The sequence below is a fragment of the Cuculus canorus genome, chromosome 19 (genome assembly GCF_017976375.1).
Source record: "Cuculus canorus isolate bCucCan1 chromosome 19, bCucCan1.pri, whole genome shotgun sequence".
In the NCBI taxonomy this organism is placed as follows: Eukaryota; Metazoa; Chordata; class Aves; order Cuculiformes; family Cuculidae; genus Cuculus; species Cuculus canorus.
This window is the reverse complement of record NC_071419.1, coordinates 2060009-2082736: the sequence shown is the minus strand read 5'-3', so window position 1 is coordinate 2082736 and position 22728 is coordinate 2060009. Positions and strand designations below refer to the sequence as shown.

The 22728-nt window shown below is 49.5% G+C and overlaps 2 protein-coding genes across 17 annotated transcripts in view; one reads left to right on the top strand and one right to left on the bottom strand.

Annotated features, from left to right (window-relative positions):
• DAB2IP (DAB2 interacting protein) overlaps positions 1-10258 on the top strand; it is a 194543-nt gene extending 184285 nt beyond the window's left edge. For 12 of the 14 annotated variants that reach the window (XM_054084392.1, XM_054084394.1, XM_054084391.1 and 9 more), the window contains one exon: positions 1416-10258. In XM_054084392.1, coding sequence (XP_053940367.1) covers positions 1416-1583 — 168 coding nt within the window. In that variant the 3' untranslated portion in view covers positions 1584-10258. The remainder of the gene's footprint in view (positions 1-1415) is intronic. The other 2 variants (XR_008453016.1, XM_054084393.1) reach the window with 2 other exon arrangements.
• A 7004-nt stretch (positions 10259-17262) lies between these two features.
• The window catches only part of TTLL11 (tubulin tyrosine ligase like 11), a 44303-nt gene continuing 38837 nt past the window's right edge, over positions 17263-22728 (bottom strand). Inside the window, exons 9-10 of one of the 3 annotated variants that reach the window (XM_054084215.1) lie at positions 20214-20545; positions 17263-19580 (exon numbers count right to left, since the gene is read on the bottom strand). In XM_054084215.1, the coding sequence (XP_053940190.1) occupies positions 20256-20545 (290 nt within the window). In that variant the 3' untranslated portion in view covers positions 17263-19580; positions 20214-20255. Of the gene's footprint in view, positions 20546-22728 lie in introns of all 3 variants that reach the window. The other 2 variants (XM_054084214.1, XM_054084216.1) reach the window with 2 other exon arrangements.

The window sequence follows — 22728 nt, the reverse complement described above, 5'->3', positions numbered from 1 at the left end:
TGCCCACAGCTCAGTTTGTAGAAAGATCTTATCCTTGTTGGCTGACTGAGGTCCCTGGAGCTTTGCCTAGTGCTTCTTGTTCCAGCACTGCAGGACCTGGATACGAGGAACACAAAGCCCGGCCAGAGCAAAGCCAGTGTGGTTTTCAGCCTTTGGGTTGTGGCTCGCAGGGCTGGGAAGGTCAGTTAGTGGTAGAGGTTACAGTGGCAGAGGAGCATCAGAGGATGGGTTCAAAACACTGTGCTTGGAAAAGAGACTCTGAGAACGCAGTCCATAGTGTTTGGTCTGGGCAGAGATAGCATCTCAGCAGCCAGGCCGCCCTGCAGGTTGTGCCTCTGTGATAGCTTACTGTAGGCTTACTCTTAACAGCCCTGTTAATCACTTGTGAGTCACCACTCACATCTAATTTACTGTAGAGCTAATGGAAAAGGAGACGCAACAGCAGTAACTTTGTAAAAAGAAGCACTGTTTTGCTGTAGAGTAATTTGTTCAGAGCCAGTAAATCACCACGTTCCCTTCTGCACCGTGGCAAAGCCCTGCAGCTCCAGGAGCATCCGTAAGGTGCGAGCAGTGCGGGCTGCAGCCTGCGGGCAGCTCTCCACGCTGTCCTGACTCCTGCCATCGTGTGCATTATGTGAAAGGCACTTGCCCTCTGCCACTCTCTGCTCTTCTCATCGCCACCCGAGTAGTGTTTGTTGGATGTGTTCATAGATGGACCTCCCAGGCACGCTGCGCCCCTCAGAGCTGGTTCCATTCCCTCCTGCTAACAGCGGAGAAGGGCGATGACTTGTTCAGTGCTGCAAAGTGCAGGAGCGGCTGCAGCACAGAAGCCCGGGCTCCCATCCTTACAATACTCTCTTCAGCGTGAGTTGCCATCAAAGCCATCCTGGGAGGCCACGAGTCATTTACACTATTAATTTATACTAACAAAAATCAATTAAACACTGACAGGAATAACTATCCTGGGAGAGCTTGAGTTTAGAAAAGGAATTTTATCATGTTTGGAACAGCTGCAGTTTGAGCAAGCAGTGCAGTGAATTTCTGTATAACTGAAGAATTAAGAGAAACTGTCTTATCTCCATTTTCTTTGGGGTGCTGGAATGAATTTGGCTCGCGTTGCACAGGCAAAGTGCGCGTGCAGCAGATTTCAAACAATGCTGCATAGCGGCTAAAAACCCCACCCCTGAGAATGCCGAAGAGAAGGGGCCTGGTCAGTGAGAGCTGCCATCAAAGCCATGCTGGGAAGCCACGAGTCACTTAAACTATTAATTTCTACTGACCAATTAGAGAATGCCAAAGAGAAGGGTCCTGGTCCACGAAGCCTCTGGGTCACGGTCGCAAGACAAGTCCCAGCTTCCCAAGGGCCGTGTCTCTGCCTCTCCGCTGACCGCTCCCTTCTGCCTGTTTGTTTGCAGGAGAAACGCATTGCTTCACTGGATGCTGCCAACGCACGGTTAATGAGTGCCCTCACTCAGCTGAAAGAGAGGTACAGCATGCAGACACGTAATGGGATCTCCCCCACAAACCCAACTAAATTGCAGATAACAGAGAATGGAGAATTCAGAAACAGCAGTAATTGTTAACCCGCGGAGGGTGCTGCCGCAGGAGGAGGCCTGGCCAGAGAGACCGTGCAGCAGCAGGTGGGAGCCGCGGCTTCAGACAACGGCTGCTCTCTCCCCCCGAGAAACCAGCTCCTTACTGCGGACGGCGCGCTGACTGAGCCTTGGTGGGAGATGCTAATGCCAGCACGTTGAGGGGACGGAGAGAGCGAGTGTGAGATGAGTGGCATAAGGAAATAACACACATTTGAGAATCGTTGTCGCTGTTGGATTTGAATCAGTGTTTAATGTTAAAACAAAAATAACCTTTTCCTTCTAAACTGCCCAAAGCATATGCCTCACCCCTCCCAGCAAGGAATAATATCCTTGTCTTTGCCGTAAGCGAAACTGAGGGAGCTGGGCAGAGCCCGCAGTGGGCAGTGGCCCACTGAGTCCAGTTAAAGGTGCTGCTGGACGCAGCTGTAGGAGCGATGGCAGCAAAGCTTTGCCCTCTCCTCCTGTGCCTCCCCTGGAGCACAGCCCTCTCCCAAAGCAAACCCCGAGCCGAGCCCAGCCGCCTGCCCCTGGGTGGCTTTTGTGAGGCCGCTGGCTTCTGCCCTGAGATCCCGTCCATGGGGCATTTCCACAGCTCATTAGTATTTATTTAACTCCGGACGTAGAGGGATACGGGCTGAGGAAAGGTCAGGGCACACTCAGTGAGGTGCGCTGTGAGGGGAACCACGGTGCCGGAGCCGTGGAGAAGGGCAGGAGCGGGGCTGCTGGGGGGCCCTGGGCCACTGGCCTGCGAGTGGAGGCACCCAGGAACGGTGATGGGATTCCTCTCTCCAGCTCCTACTCCCTCAGGGGAGGAGGCTCTGTCAGCCCTGGGACATCGTCCCCCACCCGCTCTCAGGCCAGAGAGCTCGGTCACAGCTGCGAATGAGGAACAGGGGCTGGATTTCCCCGTGCCCACCGTGGCAGAGGGGCTGCATGAGGCAACCAGCTCCTTGCGCGACCAAGGGTTCGTTCTGGGGATGTAATGCTCCATGCAGAGATTTGTGCTATTTCTGGGGAGAAAAGCAGACAAAAAAACAAAAAAAAGCCCTGAAGACCCAGGAAGATCGGTAATTGTATTTCTTTTCTTTCACAGTATGCATTAGAAAAAAAAAGATCCCATTTTCTGGAATACTGTCCTCTTTAAATTGGGAATGAGCACTGCATGGAAATTAACCGGCTTGAAGAATGTAAAACATGGTCATAAGGGAGTAACGACAGGAACAGCAGCCACCAGCGAAAGCCCCCTTGTCAGGAGCCCCGTGCAGGCATAAGCCAGGAGTAGACTTTTCTAACTGCGGAAACGCGCAGGTTCGGCACATGCAGCCACGTTGTGCTCGGCGGAGGGGTCACCTCCTTAACGGGGGATTGTGCCGCTGCCCTGCCGCCACGGTGCGTTTGTTGGTTTGTGGTTTTTTAAGTTAGCACTTCATGACTCCCGATCTCAGAGCAGGTCCCTCGTACCGAGAGCTCCGAGATCCGGATGACAGTGTACAGTGTACAGGACAACTGCCTATTGCTCCCACTAAAGCCTAATGCTCATCGCCTGTCCTAGCTCCTTCTGCCATGTGTAAATGTACAGTCCGAGGGACTAGGATGTTCCCTGAGCTCCGCACAGCTTAGGTACCACCTCCAGCCTCACCCTGCGAGGCTGCCTGAGCAGGACACTGTTTGCCAGTAAGCTCTGCATTGCCACGCTGCCCCATTAACAGCATCCTTCCACAGGCAATTGTTTTCAAAATTAAAGATGCCTTTTTTTTTTCCTGTTCCTAAATGATTTTCTGTTCCCCAGAAGCTCTGGGCCAAGCCTGGTGCGGCTGGGTCCTGGGAGGAGCCAACGTGTTGCGCTGAGGTCTCCACTTCCCACCAACACCTGCAGAGCAGTGCGGTTGCACAGCAGACCCCAGCCTGAGCTCCTCAGAAGTGTAATAATGGGTATTTCTGGCAAGCACAGTCCCTTGTGAATTGTGGAGCCCAGACCAGCTGGCTGTGAGGAACCTCACCCCGCTGACGAGGTTCCAACAGGAGAAACACCCAGAGAGGTTAGGAACGCGCAGGGTACTGTGAAACGCTGGGCACGTACACGCACACCCACCACTGTCTCAGTCAAACCCCTTATAAGGATCTACAAAAAGCTCTTTCACACCACTGTTGCCCTGAGATGCGCGTTTGGAGCTGATTGGTTCTGAGTTCCAAACTATTTGTGTTGCAAGAGACAGAAGTTTTTCAAGAGCAAAGGAACGTAGAGGGATGGAAGCGCTAAGAGGGCACAGGGCGGGCGCCCTGCCGGCAGCGTTTCCATCCCTACCCAGAAGTGATTCGGGGGTGCAGTCAGTGCTCACCATTAGAGCACTAAGAAAAACAATCACCCACAAACCAATTGTTTAGCACTGATGCCAAGCAGCAGCAGCCAAGGCACTGCTCCCCCCGAGCTGCCAGAAACTCCCAGTTAACCCCACACTCGCCAACTGCCGACCCCACAGCTCTGCTGAAAGGGCAAGAACACTTAAATCCCTCCACAGCGAGTCAATACAAAGTTCCAGTGCCCACAGCTTCTGGAGTTGATGCTCGGCTTCTTGAGCCAGTACGAAAAGAAATCCAAATCGGGACAAAGTCTTGTTACGTTAAGAGACGCCCCTGCTCGCTCCCCCAGCCCCGTCCCCCCCAAACAACTGGACCGAAACGTGACCAACCCCACCTGGGGTGAGGTTTTACGATGCAGGCTCAGTTCACTTCTGTTACTCCAGTCTGTGTTTCTGTTATTTATAAGCTGTACATTTATCTCTGTGTGTGTGTGCGTGTGCATGCGTGCGTGAGCGAGCGCCACGTGCCCAGGGCACCCGAGGCGGCCTCAGCCCTGGTGTCTGGCGTAGCAATACCGGAGGCGATCCCAGGCGGTGCTTGCGGCACCAGAGCAAAGCAACCACTATCCGTAACCTTTTGTGATCTGCTCCCTTTTCTTTTCCGTTCTTGCGCTTCCTACAGTAAGAGGCTGTTCTAGTGCAAACTCGTCAAGGTGTAAACAAAACAAAAGAAAACTCAGATTTTTATCTTAATACCAGTCTTAATATTTTTTTTTTTGTAACTGTTCTCAGTGTTTCCTGTACCGTATCTATCTCACTAACAGTTGTATATAGTAACTTACTTCTGGTGCTGCTTATTTGGTCAGGGTTTGGCTGTATCTCACCGCTGTTTCAGAGAGGTGGACTCGAGCCAGCAAATCTGGATCCAGATGCAGGTTATGACTTCAGCCTCCTCCCTTTGGGGATCCCAGGGAAGGGGAAGGGAGAGAAGCCAGGGATCCAGATTTGGGGCTGGGCCACCTCAAAGATTCTGTTTTAAGAGTTTTGATTTGGGGTTTTGTTAAACTGTAGGGAACATGTTGGGAAAATGAGCAAAGTTTGACGTACAGGGGGATGACACGGACTGAGCAGTGTCCTGAGGTCTCTGCTCTGTAAGTACCATCATTTGGACCAGAATAATGGCTTCAGTGCCAAAAGACCAGAGGGACGCAGGCCCTTCCTCGTGCCAACTGATCCTACAGTGGAGCCACCAGCCCCTTCTGCACCAGTTTGAGCAAATCCTGCTGCCATCCAAAGAGTCATGCGTCACTGCATCGTCGTTTGAGTCCGGTTAGTTTCATTTTCTGCTTTCGCAGTTGTAAAGCACTGATTGCACTGTGAGAATAAGCCGAGTCCTCCGGCCTGGCAGCCCCGTAGGTTGCTGCAGGACGCAGGTTCTGCTACTACAAAGATTCCTAAACGGAGAAGGGACTTTGTGGACCTGATTGAGGCACCAGAGGCTCTCCTAGGAGAGCAGTCAGCAAGTAGTCAATCATTTCCAAAGCCTGGAGCACTCACAGGCTTCTCCCTCTTACTAATTCAGTAGAAAACACTGAGGTCTGCTCTGTGATAAACAAGGAGAGGCTTTTCAGTCACAGGAGATGGGAAATTCCCTGATGCATTTGGCCAGGACAGCCACAAGGTGTGGCTCACAGATGTGTCTGCGCCGCAGCGGTGCCAGGGCAGGGGGAGACCGGGAGATGCCTTCCCGAGAGCAGTGCCTGTGGCCAGCGGTGCCCAGCAGCTTCCAAGGTCACTGCCCTGTCCCTCAACGGGAGCTTTGCCCAGAGCGTGCACACAGAAAGGCCAGAAGGCACGATTGGTCCCGTCCCCGGGGTGGGCAGGATCCCCACGCCCCTGCTCTGGCCTTCCCACCTGCAGCAAGGTTTGTGTTCAGAGCAATCCAGGCTCCACCCTGGAGCTGCTCCACATCAGGCAGCTGATGGGCTTTACAAACCAGACCCAATCCTGAGGGTGTCGCACGCATTCAGAAACCACCGAGCTTTGCAAAAGGGCATCACATTCGAGCATTTGCTTTCACCGACTCCCTGAGCTGAGACATTGCTGTAAATGCCACGTGGTTCTGCATCAGCTACCGGTACCCAGAGTGCAGTCTCCATGCTCACCTATTCCTTTATCATACATCACTGTGTCTTAAGATATACCTCTCTCTGTACATCTGCTTAGGCTGATACTCATTCCTGATAAGCAGTCGCTATGTTTTATATCCTCTTATAAAGAAAAAACAAATTTTTTTTGTAAGTATGTTTAAAAAAAAAATGCAAAGTGGAAGTGTTTGCTGAATCTCCTTCAGCTCCTTTTAAACTATGTAATAATGTACAGAGAAAGTTGTTGGTGTTCAAAGAAATGATGTGGCTGTGCAATTTATGTACATTTGCAATTAGAAATATTAAAGATTTATTTAGATATTTTAAGTAAGTGCTCCAGCACCTCTGCTCAGTCATTTCCAGAGCATCCGGGCACACACAAACTGTTATCTCTGCTGATTCTCCAAACAGATCAGCTCAAACGTTCCCGGGGGATTCAGTCTCATGCTGGCTGACCCCCACCTTCCCTCCACAGCTCTGAGGGCAGCTGGGAACACAAGGAGGCGAAGGGGACAAGCAGCTCCGAGGGCTCGCAGCCCCCGAGACTTGGCCAGGAGCTGCGTCCCTGACTCAGGCATGTTTAGAGCAGCAATGGCAGCAAATAATCACAGCCCCCCCCACCTCTGACACCACCCAGCATGCTGTGGGCCAGCGCCCCGCTCGCACGGGGACCAAAGAAGCGCTACAGGCTGGGCACACGCTGTCATGGCCTACAGCAGCTCCAGGGCGAGGGCAGATGCTCAGCACAGGGGAAGTCCCCTGTCTGCTAACAGGGAGGGCAGGTACCAGAATTCTGGCACCAGACCATCCCCACCATTCCTGGAAAACCCTTCAGTCCGTGCTGGGGCTGTGTGGGGTCCTGGCCGACCCCAGCGAGCCTTCTGCTGCCCACCTGTCTGCACGCATCCCCACTGCTGTCAGCCTCGCCTGCCAAACCGCCTGACTTTGGTCTCCAGAAAACTTGGAGGAGAGTAATTAAAACCCTGGGCAGCATCAGCACCTCTGCCTCATTAACATCACCATAATTAGCTCCTTGGAGAGAGAAGGAAGACAAGCTGCCTGCATCAAAATGATGGGATGTGGAAAGCGCTCATGGCTATTCCTGTGCTCTGACAGCGGCACCGGACCCAGGCTGGTCACCAGGCGCTGCTGCTGGAGCGAGCGAGCCGGTGGGAGCACCCTTGGCCGCTGCTTCTGCTGGGAACCGGCACCTGCCCAGAGAGCAGAGGCGAAAGCCTCGCAGGCTAAAATCCCCTTCTGGGCCCTGCCTTCCCCCTTCCTGGCCACCCCGCAGCCTTTTTGCACAATGATCCGCATTAAACCCATTGGTCCTTTTGGGCAGGAGCCCCCTGGCCCCGCACAGGGCTGCACAAAAGGCAGCGTTGCCATTATGGGGAGCAGCACAGCCTGTCCTGCTCTTGCAGGCTCAGGTGCGGGTCTCTGGGCAGCAGCTCTTCCAGCAACTCCCCAGAGCCCTCAAGCAGCAGCGACTGCTCCTGCTGCCCTTCCCGCCCTGGCTGCGAGAGCCCCGGGCACCCTCCACACACCTTGGCACCAATGCCTGACCTCTCTTCATGACACACTGGGCACTCAAACTGTGCTCTGGCAGAGGTTTGAACCTTTGGTCCTCACCGCAGATCAACAAAGCCTCAACCACCTCTGCGCCGCTGGGCGCTGCAGCAAGGCCATTGGCCAAACCACGCCCTGCGCCCGCAGCACAGCCCGCTTGGAAAGGTCCCCCCTGCTCCACCAGCCCCCATCTCCACTCCTTGGAGCTACCAGACCGGGCTGGGGAGCTCTCATGCCTCCAAATTTAACCTGGTTGGTTTTGAAGGTTGAGAGAGCAAGAGAAAAGAAAAACAGTCCAGAAAACAGAGGGCATCTCGGAAGCTGCTGCAAGGGGAGATTAGTCAATAACACCTGGAATTGAAGAAAACCTCTTCAGCAGGCTGTTATGGCTTCATTAGAGCAGAGCTAAATTCTCAGCTGAAAACACCCAGAATATCTCTGTGCACTTGACAGGTTTCAGCATCGGCGATGCCGGAGCCTGGCCGCAGCCGCTCCCAGCAGGCTCAAGCCCAGGTGCCGCTCGGCAGAAGGGCAGGGCGGGGAGAAGGAGACTCTGAATTGCAGATCAGCAGCCAGAACAGCAATGGGAATACCGGGCTGGGAGGCTGGGGATCGCAGATGCGTGCATTTGAGGTTTCTTTAATCTGAAGAGTCATTTTTGCCCAAGACTCATCAGCAATAATGATGTTCCAGTAATTGCACCCGTACAGAGTTTGTATCGAGTTCAGTAAGCAAAACACTTACTGGTTAACGAGCTGGTTGTTAAACACTTGGGACTGGTGGGTTTAGGGACCAGAGCAGACTCAAATCCTCATCTACAGGGCACATAAAAGTGGGACATCACACAGAGCAGAGCACTACTGCAAAGGGATTTGGTGCTTAGGCTAAAGCTGGTTTGAAAGACCTTCAGGGAAGAGAAACAAGTTAAAAATGTATTTCTGAGCGGCATGTGCGTGTTCACGTTAACCTCCATCACATCACAGCTGTCCAGAGACCTGCACTTTCTCCACTGTCACAAAAAGCTCAAACTCAATACAAACAAAGGGGGTTCCTTCATTCCCAGCCAGCAGAGCCGCAGCCCCAGGTGCATCGTCAGATCCCCTCAGCCACCCCTGCCAAGCATCTCAAACCCAGGGAAGCTGCAGGCTTCAAGCACCTCTGATATGGGCGGATGAGGGGGTCCTGCCACCACGCAGCAGAGGACAAAGCAACTGCCAACACCTGAGGAAGCAACTGCACTGAGTGAATACTCCTCCAGCTGGGGCGCTCAGCACCAAAGAGCCTTTCTGTTTGGGTGAGGGAGGCAGGGAGGTGCAGAGAGGAGGCTGGGAGCTAGGAGGGCATGGACAGAAACAGTTTGTTTTCTGCTCCTCCAATAACAATCTCTAATCTTTGTTCCTCCCAAGCATCTTTCACTCACGGCTTCCCAAGCCCTGCAGGAGCAGCCAGCTCCCACTCTCCGCCGCAGTGGGTGAACATCAGCATCCTTATTTTTACAACTGAGGACACGCCATGGGAGTACAACTTTCTCAAGGTCCCTAGTAAGCTACAAAAGCCTAACAGCTGACTTCCCTGCCCCTTCTGCATGCAGCCATCCCAGCACGTCAGCCGCAGCTCCAGAGCAAACAGCCTCTGGAGAAGCCATTCAAAGCCAGGCAGTAAACAAACCTCCAAAGCCTCAGCCCTAGAGATGGGGGAAGCACAGCCGCTCCCTGCCAGAGCAGTCAATAATGACAGGCGAGCAGAAAGGAAGGGGCTGGAAGAACAAGAGTCATTAGAGGAAACTTGTTGTTTGCGCTAATTAGATCATTATCTGGAAACTGCTATTGATGTTGCTATTTCAGCTCCTGCTGCCGTTCACAACTTTATTCTATCCGTGTTTATTGACTACCCAAGCTCTTCTGCGTCCTGCGGACAGGACTGGTAATGCTGGCCTGCAGCCAAGCCAGGATGGAGATGGCTGGATGTTCTGACCTGAGCCTGCCGCAACAAGAGCCAGCCCAGCACCGTGTGGACACCGCAGCGAGCAGAGGCGAGCACACAACATGTGGAACACAACCAGCCACTCCGGACAACAGCTGCAGTCCTTCCCAGCACCAACCTCTCCTTGCTTTTAAACTTCCAGCGCTCATCTGCGCAGCCAAAGGACTCACACAAGGCTTCTTCAAGGGGGCAGCATCCCCCTTGGTTCCATGCACAGAGCAGCTCAGGCCAGGCACGCCAAGCAAGACTCTCCCTGCTCCCCGGCACAGGCTGCTGCTGCGAGGCAGCTGCTTGAGGTGACTTCCTTGGCCTGTTGAGTACCGGGGGAAAGGAGCAGGGAAGGTACAGAGCAGACAGCAGATTCATTTACAATAGGTGTAATTAACATTACTTTGCAAAGAAGTGTGAAATGTTATGCATAACATTCCCTAATCCTCCTTTCCCACATGCTGGCAGACAGCAGTCTGGCACCGGGCAGATAAATATTGCACTGTTTGATGCTGCTGTCTTCCTGCAGCTGCCTCCACGCTGTGCCCGCTCTGCTTTTCCTGCCACTGCCAAAACCTCCAAGGAGGCCACTTCTCAGCTACCGGGTGAACCACATGCACCAACACGAGTGCCAGGGAGCAGCTACAGCTGGCACAAACGTACAGCTGCTGCTAAGGTACCATGGCATGGCATGCTGACGGGTTGAAAAGAGCAAACCTTCATGCATGAAACATAGAAAGGTTCCGACCCGCACTGTATCACGGAGATAGCGAGTGCTGAGCACCTGAGCAGCCACAGTGGCCACAGGGACCATCCCTGTGCTGGACGCCAGGGCCATGCTTACAATCCATGACCCAACGAGGATGCTGGCAGCAGAGCCCCGCCACTGGGCAGCGCTTCCTTCCCCACTGCCACCTCAGCTGGGGCAGAAGCTCTCACACAATCAGATTCACCTCTCCTTGCACGATAAAGAGTCGGAGCACCACAAGCACCAAAGGAGACAACAGATATCCTCACACTTTGCCGCCCAGCCCTTAGGCAGAATCGAGGCTGCAGGCTCCCTGCCAGCGGGACACGCCAGCACCCTGCTCCCAGCTCATGGAGGAGCACACAGGGCAGAACGGGAGCCAGCTCCCCACCACCCCCCTGAAATACCAATTAAGAACAATGTTAACAGAGAAGAGTAGATGAAAGTTACAGGGCTAGCAAGGAAGGTGCAGCGGGACTACTTCTTTCTTCCATGCTGTGCCACCTCCACCTGGCTGCAATAGGATGAAAGCTGCTGGCAAGCTCCAGTTGGAGATGACCTCCCTTCCCTTGGGAGAAAACATCTACTGTTTGTCATTATGTGCCCCACACCATTATTGATCTTAGAGAGACACCAAATTAGGTTATTTGGTTATTAAAAAAAGGAGGTGAGGGAAGAGAGAGAAAGACTGGGCCACCTGTAGGATTTCTGCCGCTTCCTCCCACCTGCACACACAGCTCCTCTTCACATAAATAATATTGATGAGCCCCGTCACATCATCAGATTCCTCCTTTGCTGTTGTGAGCAATAATTGAATAACCTCAGCCATACTTCTGTGCCATATCTTTGAGGAATGAAATCTGAATAACAGAGATCCCAAGCTGATGGACTTTGATTTATTACAGTCACTGTTTTCCCAATGGGAAGCCTTAGTCCTCCCTCACCCCCTGAGCAAGCAGGGCTGGGAGCCCGGGGCTGACAAGAAGGCAAACGTGAGGTTCAACACTACCAATGGGGTAGATGGGTTTGTGTTTCCAACTCATATTTCCACTTTCTCCTTGGCTCCCTGTGAGTCCTTACTCCCCTGGGCAGGCAGACAAATCCCAGCTCCAGCACATCCGCAGGGCAACACTGCTGTTGGCTCCAGGGAGCTGCAGAGCATGGGGATGCATATTTCCCTCCTTCCTGGGAAACTCCTGAATGCAGGGGGTATCACAGGCTCCCTGGAACCCAGGGGAGGTGACAACCAACAAAGTCACACAGAGCACTGTGCCCTCCTGGATCTCTGGCTGTGAGCAGCCACAACCAGTTACAAGGCTTGCTTTGTACAGGGCCAGAGGTGAGGAATGGGAATACTGGGAAAGGACATTACTCAGCACTCCCTTGCTCAGAGGTGAAGCCAGCCTGCCTTCAGCTTCTCCCGATTTTCCTGCAGAGCCCATCAGCATTCCCTCGCTGAGCTCTGCTTAAAACACCAGCCCACAACCCCTGCTGCACTATGGAATAGAAACACATTCAAATAAATTACCTCAAACTTAAAAGATGCCATTAGCAAACACCGCAGGCCTGCGGGTGAGGGTAATTCGATATGATATGCTTGGGCATGCAAGGTAATAGGTTTCAGCTGAATTCCATGTGATACAATCTCTTCAATGGGAGGTTAAATGAGGCTGAGACAGAGACCAGATGGATTTATCTGGGTAGTGCCGATTAGTTTTTTTCTTGGTGTGCTTAAGGTGAAGTGAAGGTAAGGAAGGCAGAAATAATCGGAGAGCAAAGCACAAGCTCGGCTGTATGCAATGGGGCAGGGTTAGCGGGAGGCTCGGCACCTCATCCTGCTGGAGCAAACCAAGTGAGCAGGAGGATGCTCACAAGGCAGCACACATGGAAACAGTCAGACAAAAATACTTTATCAATTCCACCTTATGGAGGAACAAGCAGAGGGCACAGCAAGACAAGGGGAGCCCAGCTGAACAGAGATGAGGGGCAGATGTAGACACCTCAATTCTGAGATTTCTGGAGGACTTGGGAGCCCAAGCACCATCTCACCCACCCAGGACCTCTGCAGCACACATAGGAAGTGAATTGGTCCCATGCCCAGCCAGAGAGACGCTCTCCCTCTCTGTGAGCACTGTAACCCGCACCAAGGCAGAGATGTTTTTACCGCTGCCTTGTGAATTACTTAAGAGCCACCAAAACGTGACCTTAAACTGCATGTCCTCCACAGCAGCCACATCCTCCAGGAGGTGTGGGGAGAGTCCCAGGACAGCACTACCTCCATGATATATGGCCTGAGGAGAAGCAACCCAGCACACAGCCCATACAGAGGAAACGCTCCTCGAGCCACCAGCAAGATGGAGAGCCTGGCCTACAGCCACAAAATCAGAACAGCCCGTCCCACCCAAACAGTCTTTGCTGCCCAGAGTGCCCTGTCCATTACAGCACTTGCCTGGAGCTCTCTCAGAGGGTGTCTGTTAGGAGGTTAAAACAAAATGTCTTCAAGAAAAAAGGACGTTTAGGACATCCAAAAAATTCACAATCACTTTTCCCCCAGATTTCAGCTTCTCAGTATTTCAGCATTTTGGCTGGCCGTGAGAAACTTGAGTCAAAACAGTTTTTGCTCCATTTGCTCAAATTTTCACTAAGAGATGCTGAAAATCAGACTATCAGTGCTTGGATTTGTGGGTCTTTGAAAACACCAAACATTGTCATCATAAACCAGAAATTTCCCACAGGAGGCTTTTTCCTTACAACACAGCGATTCACAGCTCTTTGTTGTTAAAAACAAAACCTGAACTTGTCTTAAAGCTCTTGGACATTAGTCAGAAGCTCAGTGCAGGCAGAGGCCAGCTCTAAAGGTTAGTTAATAAGGTCTCAATTGCAGTCTGTGTTATTTATTTGGACTAAGACGAAGGTCATTTTCTTGTAACCTCCTACAAACCAGGCATTAACCATGTCCCCCAGGAGTACACGGCTTTGGCAGTGAGGAACACAGCTATCTCCATCCATGCGATAACCGAACAGAGGGCGGGTGGGCTGCTGACAGGACAGATGAGCTGGTTTTAAGTCGAGTGGTAGTGCCCTAAAATGCCCTTTTTAACACTGGATGCTGATGCCAATTGTCCCATTTTTGTCAACAAGGGAAATGACAGTACAAGTTAAATACAGCTGCATCTACAGACAGAACATTTCCTGGCCCTGGGGGCTGCAGGGCCCCAGCAGAGCCGGGAGGAAGCCTCCTCCACCCCAGAGCTGCGCAGGAGGGAATGATGCTCAGGCACTCAGGTAAAATTGCTTCCAGCATTTCCTCCTACAGGCTTACAAAGGCAGAGTGGAACTCCTCAATACAGCAATTAAAGAAAATAAGCTCATTCTGGAAAAGAAAAGTAACTATGAAGTGAGATGTGGCACATGGCTGACACTTATTGTACATAACCAAATGACAACACGTTCATCAAAGAATTCTAATTGTCAAAGCTGATCGCAGTTTTACTCCCTTATAATTCAAGAGCAGATGCAAGATTGGACAAATGTTGTTATGGAAAAAAATAGATAGCAATAAAGTTTAGTTTAAAATCCTTGAAACACAGAGATGCTGGGCAAACTTCAGTGCAGGATTCATGGGGCCACATCTGGCAGAGAGGTGTTAATGGCTCCTGTGCAGCACCTTCATTTCTGGGAGCGCAAGGTGCCGGTGTGCGGAGGGGAGGACAATCACTCCCTGTGCCTATGGCGCAGAATTAACACTGCTGCTCCAGTGGGGTCTGACAGAAAAATGAGGCTCCCAATGGGAGAGAAACTTCTAACAAAAAGAAGTCTCAGCAGTGGGCTGGTGACAAGGATACAGCCAGATCAGACAAGAGAAGAGTAAACATATCTTTCCTCTGCTTGGAGCCAAGCAAACCTAACGCTGCATGTTTCAGTGAGTGGGATCAGTACACACACCTCTCAGCAACATGAAAGGCAGAAACTGTCTGAGGCTCGAAACAAGCTCATTTCTCCTTCGCAAACAGCTAAGATTAACAGCGTCTCATGTGCCTATTAGCCTCAGGATGCTTTTTTCCCCGGAGAATCCTGATGCAGTGAGATGGTTGATGCCATCCACCTCGCCTCTCACATGCCAGCATGTACTATTCCTTTCAGGAAGACACGAGCAGGGAGTGTGCGTGGAGCAAGCTGCCGCGGCAGATGATAACAGCATACAAAGACCAAACTGTGCTGCTGCTGGCCAGGCACACCCCCCTCAGTGCCCTTGCCAGCAGCAGTTCGCTTCCCCAGCGCCACACTGCACAGGGCAGCAGAACAGCAGTGACTTCCCCTGCACACTGGCCTGGCCGCCAGCATAGTCCTGCCTCACAACCAAAGACCAACAACGCTGCAGCACAAAGCACATGTCATACTCCCTCCCAGAGTCAAGAAAAGGAGCTGGGAGCTCAAGTTCCCAGCCATTGCTGCCACCAGAAATCGTTAAGCACCTCCTTTGGTGTTTGACCAGCACTATCTAGAACACAGCACAAGACACAGACACAGCATGCAGCCCAGGCCTGAAAATCAGACCTTTCTTGCCATCACCATCTCCCTACAGACACCATCTCCTACTGCTGTCCAGACGGACCTGAACAGCCCACTGACAAGAAAGGGTTTCAGCAAAAGAGGTCTCTGAGACTTAGAGGTCCCTCTCCAAACCCTGCAGATGTTCCTGGGCCTCTCGATTACTACAGTAACCTCAGGGAGCAAAGTTTCATATAAAGAGTTCCAGCCAAAACCACAGCAAATGGTTGCAAAGTGTCTCAGCTGCACTCTTGTATTGCCCTGGCTAATGGTAGCGTGTCCTACTCCCCGGCACGCTCACGGTCTGCTGCTGCTGGAAGCCTCTCCTGGTAAGCAAACTGACTGAGAAGAAAACTGTGCTCTCATTCCTCCTCCCAAAACTATGCACCAAAAAAAAAGGTGGGGAATAAATCTCTCTCCCACACAAATACCAGTTTGAAAGCAGAGACAGGTAACAAGCCAGTAATTGAGCAGAACTGCGAGACAGACACAAAGACAGGCGGTGACAGCACTCAGAATTTTTGGACAGGTTTCTAATTACTGAGCACACTTGAGCGCTCACTACAGAACCCGTGTGCACTGGCAGGCAGAGGCGCATTAGCAGCCACGCCAGTCAGCATGTCCAAAAGGAGGTGACAGCTCTATAAACAGAGTCATTACCTGAGAAAAGCGAGCACTCAGCTTGTGCTTGGAGCAGTTGGTTCTGGCTCGAGTGGGCAGCAAGGAGCACAGTGCAGCATCATTGGGAGGAACAGCCAAGTGCCTGTGGAGGGAGTGGCACCTCTGCCAGAGCTGCTGCACGAAGGTGGGATGAGTTTGCCACTTAGAGAAAACTATCTAGGATTTTACAATAGTTCAATCATTAAGTGAGTAACCCACATAGCCTGGCAGCAAAGCATGATAGAGTATCAGGCTAAGCAGCTTGGGCCAGTGCCAGCCAACAGCCAGACTTTCTTTTCAGCAGTGATGGGGAGGAGTTGCGTCCAACACAGCTGAGAGACATCACCTGGAGCACTTCACCATTAACAATCCCAGTCCAGATAAAGGGAAATCTCAGTTCAATCAGACCCAAGACAGGACCTCTAATACAAAGAGAGGATAAATCTGAGCTGAGCTACACAGGTCAGAGCATCTCTGGACTCTGCTGGCCTGGCCAGCTCGCCTGCAGCTTGCTCCTGGCAGCAAACAGGCACACGAAGACTTTGCTCAAGGCAGCTGAGCAGGCACCAGGAGAACAGGCTGGCCTGAGCTGCAGGGCAGCAGCCAGAGGGATGGGCACAAGGCTTGTTTCTGACAGCGAGCTGGCAAGAAAGGCAGCAAGGAAGTTGCTGCAGGGATGGCAGTGTGAGACTGCAAATATGCACAAGAGCAGAGAAAGCAGCTATTTCTAAGTCCTTTCCAAAGGCAGTACTTGATACTATTATTTTAATTGCTGACTTCAGTATTGAGAGATTTTTTACAGACGTTTTGCAAGCACAGATGATACAGACGGAGGTAACCATGCACAGACCTGTTTACTGGTCATAGAAATTGCAACAGCCACAAAAACTGTTTGGACAGTGGCAGATCGCTAGCAGATTCATCCACGTAGCAAAGGCTGCAAATAATGGCATCAGGTCATGCAGTCTGTGCTGTCCTCCACCCTGCTCTGCAGCCCCAAGCAGCACAGGATGCCTGGGGACCCGGCCTGCTACAGAGCTAGCGGAACCGGGCACAGCCAGAGGAGACAGGCACAGAGTAAGCTGAGCTACCAGACTCCCTGCCAGGGACCTGGGCTGCTGTGTGGCACTACCTCAGCACACTCACCGGGCCACTAACGGTGTAAAGGGCTCCCACACCCACAGTAACAGAGCAATGCCCCAAGGTCACCCTCCCAAGTCACCACAGAGCCTCCAGCTCCTTCCAACTGAAGCACCCGGAGCACAAGAATGGGCACCTACCCTCTCGTTGGTGAGCTGTGAGACTCAGGCAGGAGAAGCAGGTCCTTCCTCGTCACCCGTCTCTGGCAAAGGAGCTTTGACCTCCTGATCACAAGCTGAACACAAGGCTAACACAACTGAGGGGTAGAACGAGTATAAAGGAGAGTCACCTGGGCAGGAGTGAGCTCCAGCTGAGAGGACTAACACTGATGAAGGCAGACTAGGGCCTCCCACCTAAGTATTAACTGTAATCAGCTGAGCCCCTTCCTTCCCAGCTGTGCTAGAAGTAGCTAGAACTCTTGTGGCAAGCAAAGTCACCCACTTGGGGTACCTTACATGATCCTAAAGCGCACAGCTGTAATGGGGGAAGTTTGGCATTTGGGCAGAGGGCAATGAAGTGTCAAGAGCCCAACCCAGATCAGGCAGAAGACCAATTTCAAGTGACTGCTCTATGCAGAGAAAAATCTTACAGTCAGACATGGAGTCACTGAGTAAGTGTGGGCACATTCAGGGTATAGATATAAGCCCACAAGGATGAGTTCTGGGCTCGCTTGCCTCAAATATTCCTTAGATGTTGAAGTGTTTTATACTCATTTACACCCAGTGAGGAAGACCAGACCCTGTGTGTCTGGTAACAAGAAAGATTTCCCTGGTATGCAATGATCATTATCAAGTATGGCATAAATGGAATACCGAGTGCTGTATTATTCTCTGAAAAGAATATACAGAAAGTACTATTAAAAATGCTACACCTACTGCCTTACATATATTGTTTCTTTTGCCAGAAAGGTACCTCAGGATTAACAGATTATCAGTGCATTAGCATTCATATTCTGAATAAATCATCTCCAGTCATTTTTTTGCGTGTGCACAGACTGGTAACTTTAAATGCTATGTGAAATTGCTTTGGATGCTAAATAATGAGCAGAGGAAATTGCAAGAGATGCGAGGGAAGAGAAAAGTGACTTTGCCATTAAGTGTCTAAAGTACACTCCTGTTTTATCCCCGCCTCCACCCAAGAATAACACAGCATTCAATTTTCCAATTACATAAATACATGAACACTGGATTACTAGAGAGAGATAATTGAATGTTTTGACTCTTCTACAAGGGACCCTTCATATTTGAAGTGGGAGATAACCAGGGCATACTGCAGCAGCCTGGGTATGCACGGGCTGTAAAAATCTCTATTCAATCCAGAAAATATAAAGATCTCCAAAAGAGAGAGAGAGATCTTACCAGTGTTCATTATATACAGCAGGTAATTTATTCCACTGACATCATGGTAGCTTATACAATAGTTAAACCTGGATATTTTAGGCCATAGATTGTACTACTTGAAAGCTGTAAGGAAAGGCATTCGCAGCTGTAGCATTTCAAATCCGACTATTCTATAACCCTGTCTTTACAGGACATCAATCACGAAATGAGAGAAACTGTAAGCTATTTTCTAGTAACACACTGCCAATCGCAAGACAAATGTCAGATGTCACAAAATGAGAAGTAACCATTTTTCAACTTGTGAATGTCTTCAGATATATTACAATGTAAGTGTGGAAAAAAATGACCCTTTCAGCTTCATTTGTTCTGACAGATGCCAGACCTTGGAGTGTGGCATTTTATCTTCATACCGCAATAATCCTTATGAAACTTAAACAAGGCTGAGGGCAGTGGCATTAGCCTGCAATCGTCCTCTTATGTACAATACATAACATTTCAAACAGTCCAGCTGTTGAACTAAAAAAGATCACCTACTACTACTCTTACTTGTGCTACAAAAAAGGACAAAGAGAAGAAAGGACACCCACATCTGGTAGTAACACATGCTGGGTATTAGTTTCTTGTGGGCTCAGCCTGACTTCTGCATTGTGTCACCATGCTGCTGGTTGCCACTTGGGAAACATACATGCTGTTAAAACTAACAAGGTACAGCTAAACTTTTCCTGAAGTAAAAACTCACTCAATTCCATGTGTCCACTGAGTCCATGCTGTTAAACAGGTGCACTCCCTGGACTCTGCACTGACTGCGCTTCCAAGGTCAGGTTTCTGCTACACCAGCTGGGAACATTTTGGCATCGAGCTCAGGTAACGCTCCCCAGTGCAAACCTGAACGCCCAGACGCTGTGCCACCTTACAGCCTGGCAGCCTTCGGCAGTGTGAAGAACACTAGAGCATAAGCAGAGTCACTAACACTAAAGAACAGAACAAAAGGGGAAAATCAAACATGGATGTAAACATATATTATTGTAATAAACTGCAAAAGAATGCGGCTGAACAGCCCTGAAGTACCAAGTTATTCACATCCTTTCAGCCAGCCTCATGCTCTCTTAGCCCCCAGCCCAAGAATACTGGGATTATGGAAGTCATGGTTCATTTCTTGTGAAGTAAGACTACTGTGTACAACTCCAGTGGTACAGCCCAGCATTCTTGATAAAATATTCTGTTAAATAACAAGTTTGTACAGTCACACTGATATTTAAGGGGAAAAATAAACAATATGTGCAAAGACAAATAAAAATATCTGTTCTAGGTATTACTGCAGGTCCAAATAGGGTAACAAACAGGCAAAAGATTAGCCACGTCAGAATACAATTAGTTTAGTCCAAAGTTAGTGATAGGATTGGTTTCACTGGAACTTCAATGAACTCTTAGGCCTTCATACTGTAAAGCTCTCTGCAGAAAGCAGTGCAGTACCTGAAGACAAACTCAGACCTACCACTTCATCCAGCAAATCTGACTTAAAGTCACTTTTTCTGTGAGCAAGCATGAGCTTATCAGTTCTGTGGAAGCAAAAGGATAAACATTTTTAGTTTTTCTTTAAAAAATTAACAGTACTTGTCATGGCAAAGACATGTACAGAGGAGTAGAAGCCAAGATATAATTTCAGTGTTTTAAGATTGACTTTAAAAAATAAGTACATAGACAATGACCAAATCTGTATTGGTTCCAACGGTCCAAGCCACTGAAAGAAAAGGGTCAGAGCCTGAAGCCTGACCACAAACATAATTCCAAGTTTCAGTTTTCCAAAGTCCACAACCTGAGACTGCAGTTCCTTACTTAGTTTCCATGACACATCCAGTGCATAAGAAAGCAACGCAATTCCTTCGATATGAGTGTGCTTCTCAATAAGCGCAACCATCCCCATAACGCTGGTTATCATCCCACTTTATTTTGGTCCTTGTCTTCACAGGTGCTTTCCCATCCTCTCTGGACAAAAGCACAGTCTGTCATACAAGGTCCACCATATAGTGCAGCAGAGAGGTAAATTAATAGCCATTGCCATGATCATTATTTGAGAGCGGCAGCTTGCAGCAGAATTTTTAAAGAGCATAAATAAAAAAAGTTGAAATAAATAATTGTGACTATCAGACTATGCAGGAGTCTGCCTCTCTTCCTGCAGTACGGGTACATACCTGGGGACTAACTCTCACTTCTATCCTGATTAATCTGCATCATTAATAGCGATGATTTCTATAATCCGCAAGTTTAGTGGCTGTGGTCGTGCGACTGTGAAGGGGGGTATGTGCAGCTGGTGTAAGGTGAAGTCCATCTGTCTGACATGGAACCACTGCACTCCGGCGCTCCCCGATCCCGCGGCCACAAACCAGGCGCTTTTCATCCAGGGCAGCCAGATGATACTCACAAAATTCGACCAGCAATGCCACTTGCTCGTGAAGGGGGAGGGACTTGTATTTCTTCTGAGCCAGACAGAAGAAAGCTTCAACAAAGGCTTGCAAACACATTCCTGCAAGGAAAAGGTGTTTATAGGAGATTCGTAGCACAGTGTTCCCTAACAAACTGCATTCTGTAAGCATAGTACTATCTCATTTACTTCTGGCAGCAAGGCCAGATGTGCATGTACCAGGTGTGGACACAAATAATCGTGTTAGTTAACATCTTTTAATTTCTACAGCAGCCATCTAGAATTCTCACTAAGAAAAGAAAGTCTGTCCTTCAAACACCAGAAGACAACTTTCTATTTGTATGGCTATTTCTAGTTTTGCAGACATCAGCCTGACCAGCAGCCTGTCATCTTGAGGCAAACCGGCACAGCAACAACTGAGTTCCAGATGTTGTACAATTCAACTGATGTGAAATCAGCCTTGATTTCTGCTGCCCCAAATATTAAATTGAAACCAAACCAGACACGCAGTAACATATTGAGCCTCAAGGAAAACAATCCACTTGGAGAGAAAAACAAGTTTGTATCGGCACCTGAAAGGGGTCATTTAAACCTTGTATTTTCAGAGATAGACCTAAAACAAAAGTTCAAACGTAGAACTACTGAAACAGCCTGCCATTTCAGTCTGTGGCACAATAAAGATAACCCCATTACCAAGTACCACCTTATCACAGAATTGAGTTTATTTGAAGTGTAGCGTTTTTCACAAAGGCTGCACTAGGTACAAACCCTTCCTGTTGAAGGTGAAGAGGCCATTTCTCCAGCTATACCCAGTAACTCTACAACAGCAGTTTGGTTTCAATTGAATGAAAAACGAACAGTTGAAGTGTGTACGAAGGGAAAGTGGTACAGTGCCAAGAAATTTCTCTGCTCTAATAAAACGCTCTGCTCTGCCCCTTTGCAAACAAAAGTCCCCTGCGGAAGCCACATGCTGCAGTACAGACTCCGCAAGTGCTGCTGGATCGCATCTTACTAATAGCCCATTACCATGGCCAAGAGAAAGAGGGGCTGCATGTTAACACTAATTATTGTACTTAAAACCTTGAAGTAATACCTACTTTAATTCTTAATTAAGAAGCCAGACCACAATGGGGTTTGCAGAAGGGAATAGTATAGTTGCTTTGTGCTTTAACTGCCTCTCCCAGTTGGAATATACACTTAAAATTATTGTAGGATGAGATATTGAAAGGTTTGGGGGTTTTAACTACACGTCGGGTTATTGATGCTGCAGGAAAGGCAGCTTTTCAAAATATGACAATTAGATTCTGAAGTATAATTTCTCTCAACTAAGGCTGCAGCTGAGGTTGCTTACGATCTTGGCTGTAAAATAGTTGCAAAGGAATGGCTGGGTTATCTGAAAGCAGCAGCTGCCAGCTCAGGAAACTATTTTATCATTCACGGTGAGCTGCAGGCAGGGTAGTGCACAGGCTTTCTCCTCCGTAAGTGACACTCATGTGAAGCATTTAATGAAAAGAGTGAGGAGGTGCTGGTTTACACCAGCAACAGTTACAGCATTGGTTATAGCTGGAGAGGGGCCAAACACAGATCCAGCAGAAAAAACGCTGGAGTTTGTGTCTGAACACCTAGAAAACATCCGGTTCACCGCAACTCTCAACAAATCTGGATTTCTGAAAGCCTGAAGATTCACTTGCATTTCTGTTATTTGTGCTGGTGAGTTTCTCTCAGCTGACCTCAGAAATGACTGGCACCCCAATGAAATGCGGAATGCAAACATCAGATTTTACATACTTGTGAAATTAAGGAGACCCCAACCTCAAGCAGTAGGGGAGCTCTTGCATAATGACCCATGCTACCTCCTCTGCACCACACCTTCGTTTTCTCCCTCTTAACCCTAGGTCTGAATTTATCCTATGAGCCATGTGAAGAGTCTGTTTCACTTATTCTCCTTTTGCCTTATCTCATCTGGCTTCATGTTCACAGACTCTACAGGATATTATAGGATACCTATGTTCAAGCAAGACAAAATATACTCATCTATTTCATACAAATATAAACTTCATTAACATTTCTGAAGCATCTTCATATATTCAAAAAAAAGATTACATCCAAATGACATCCCTGCTGTCATACCTGACCCCACTCTCACAAATTATTTTATTATTTTTGATGTATTTTATACAAGGGTGGGAAAACAAATACAAAAGTCAGGCTGAAGAGATTTTTAGTTGAGAGAACATTTACATCAGACAGTTATCTTAGTGATCTGCACACACCCAGTCAGCACT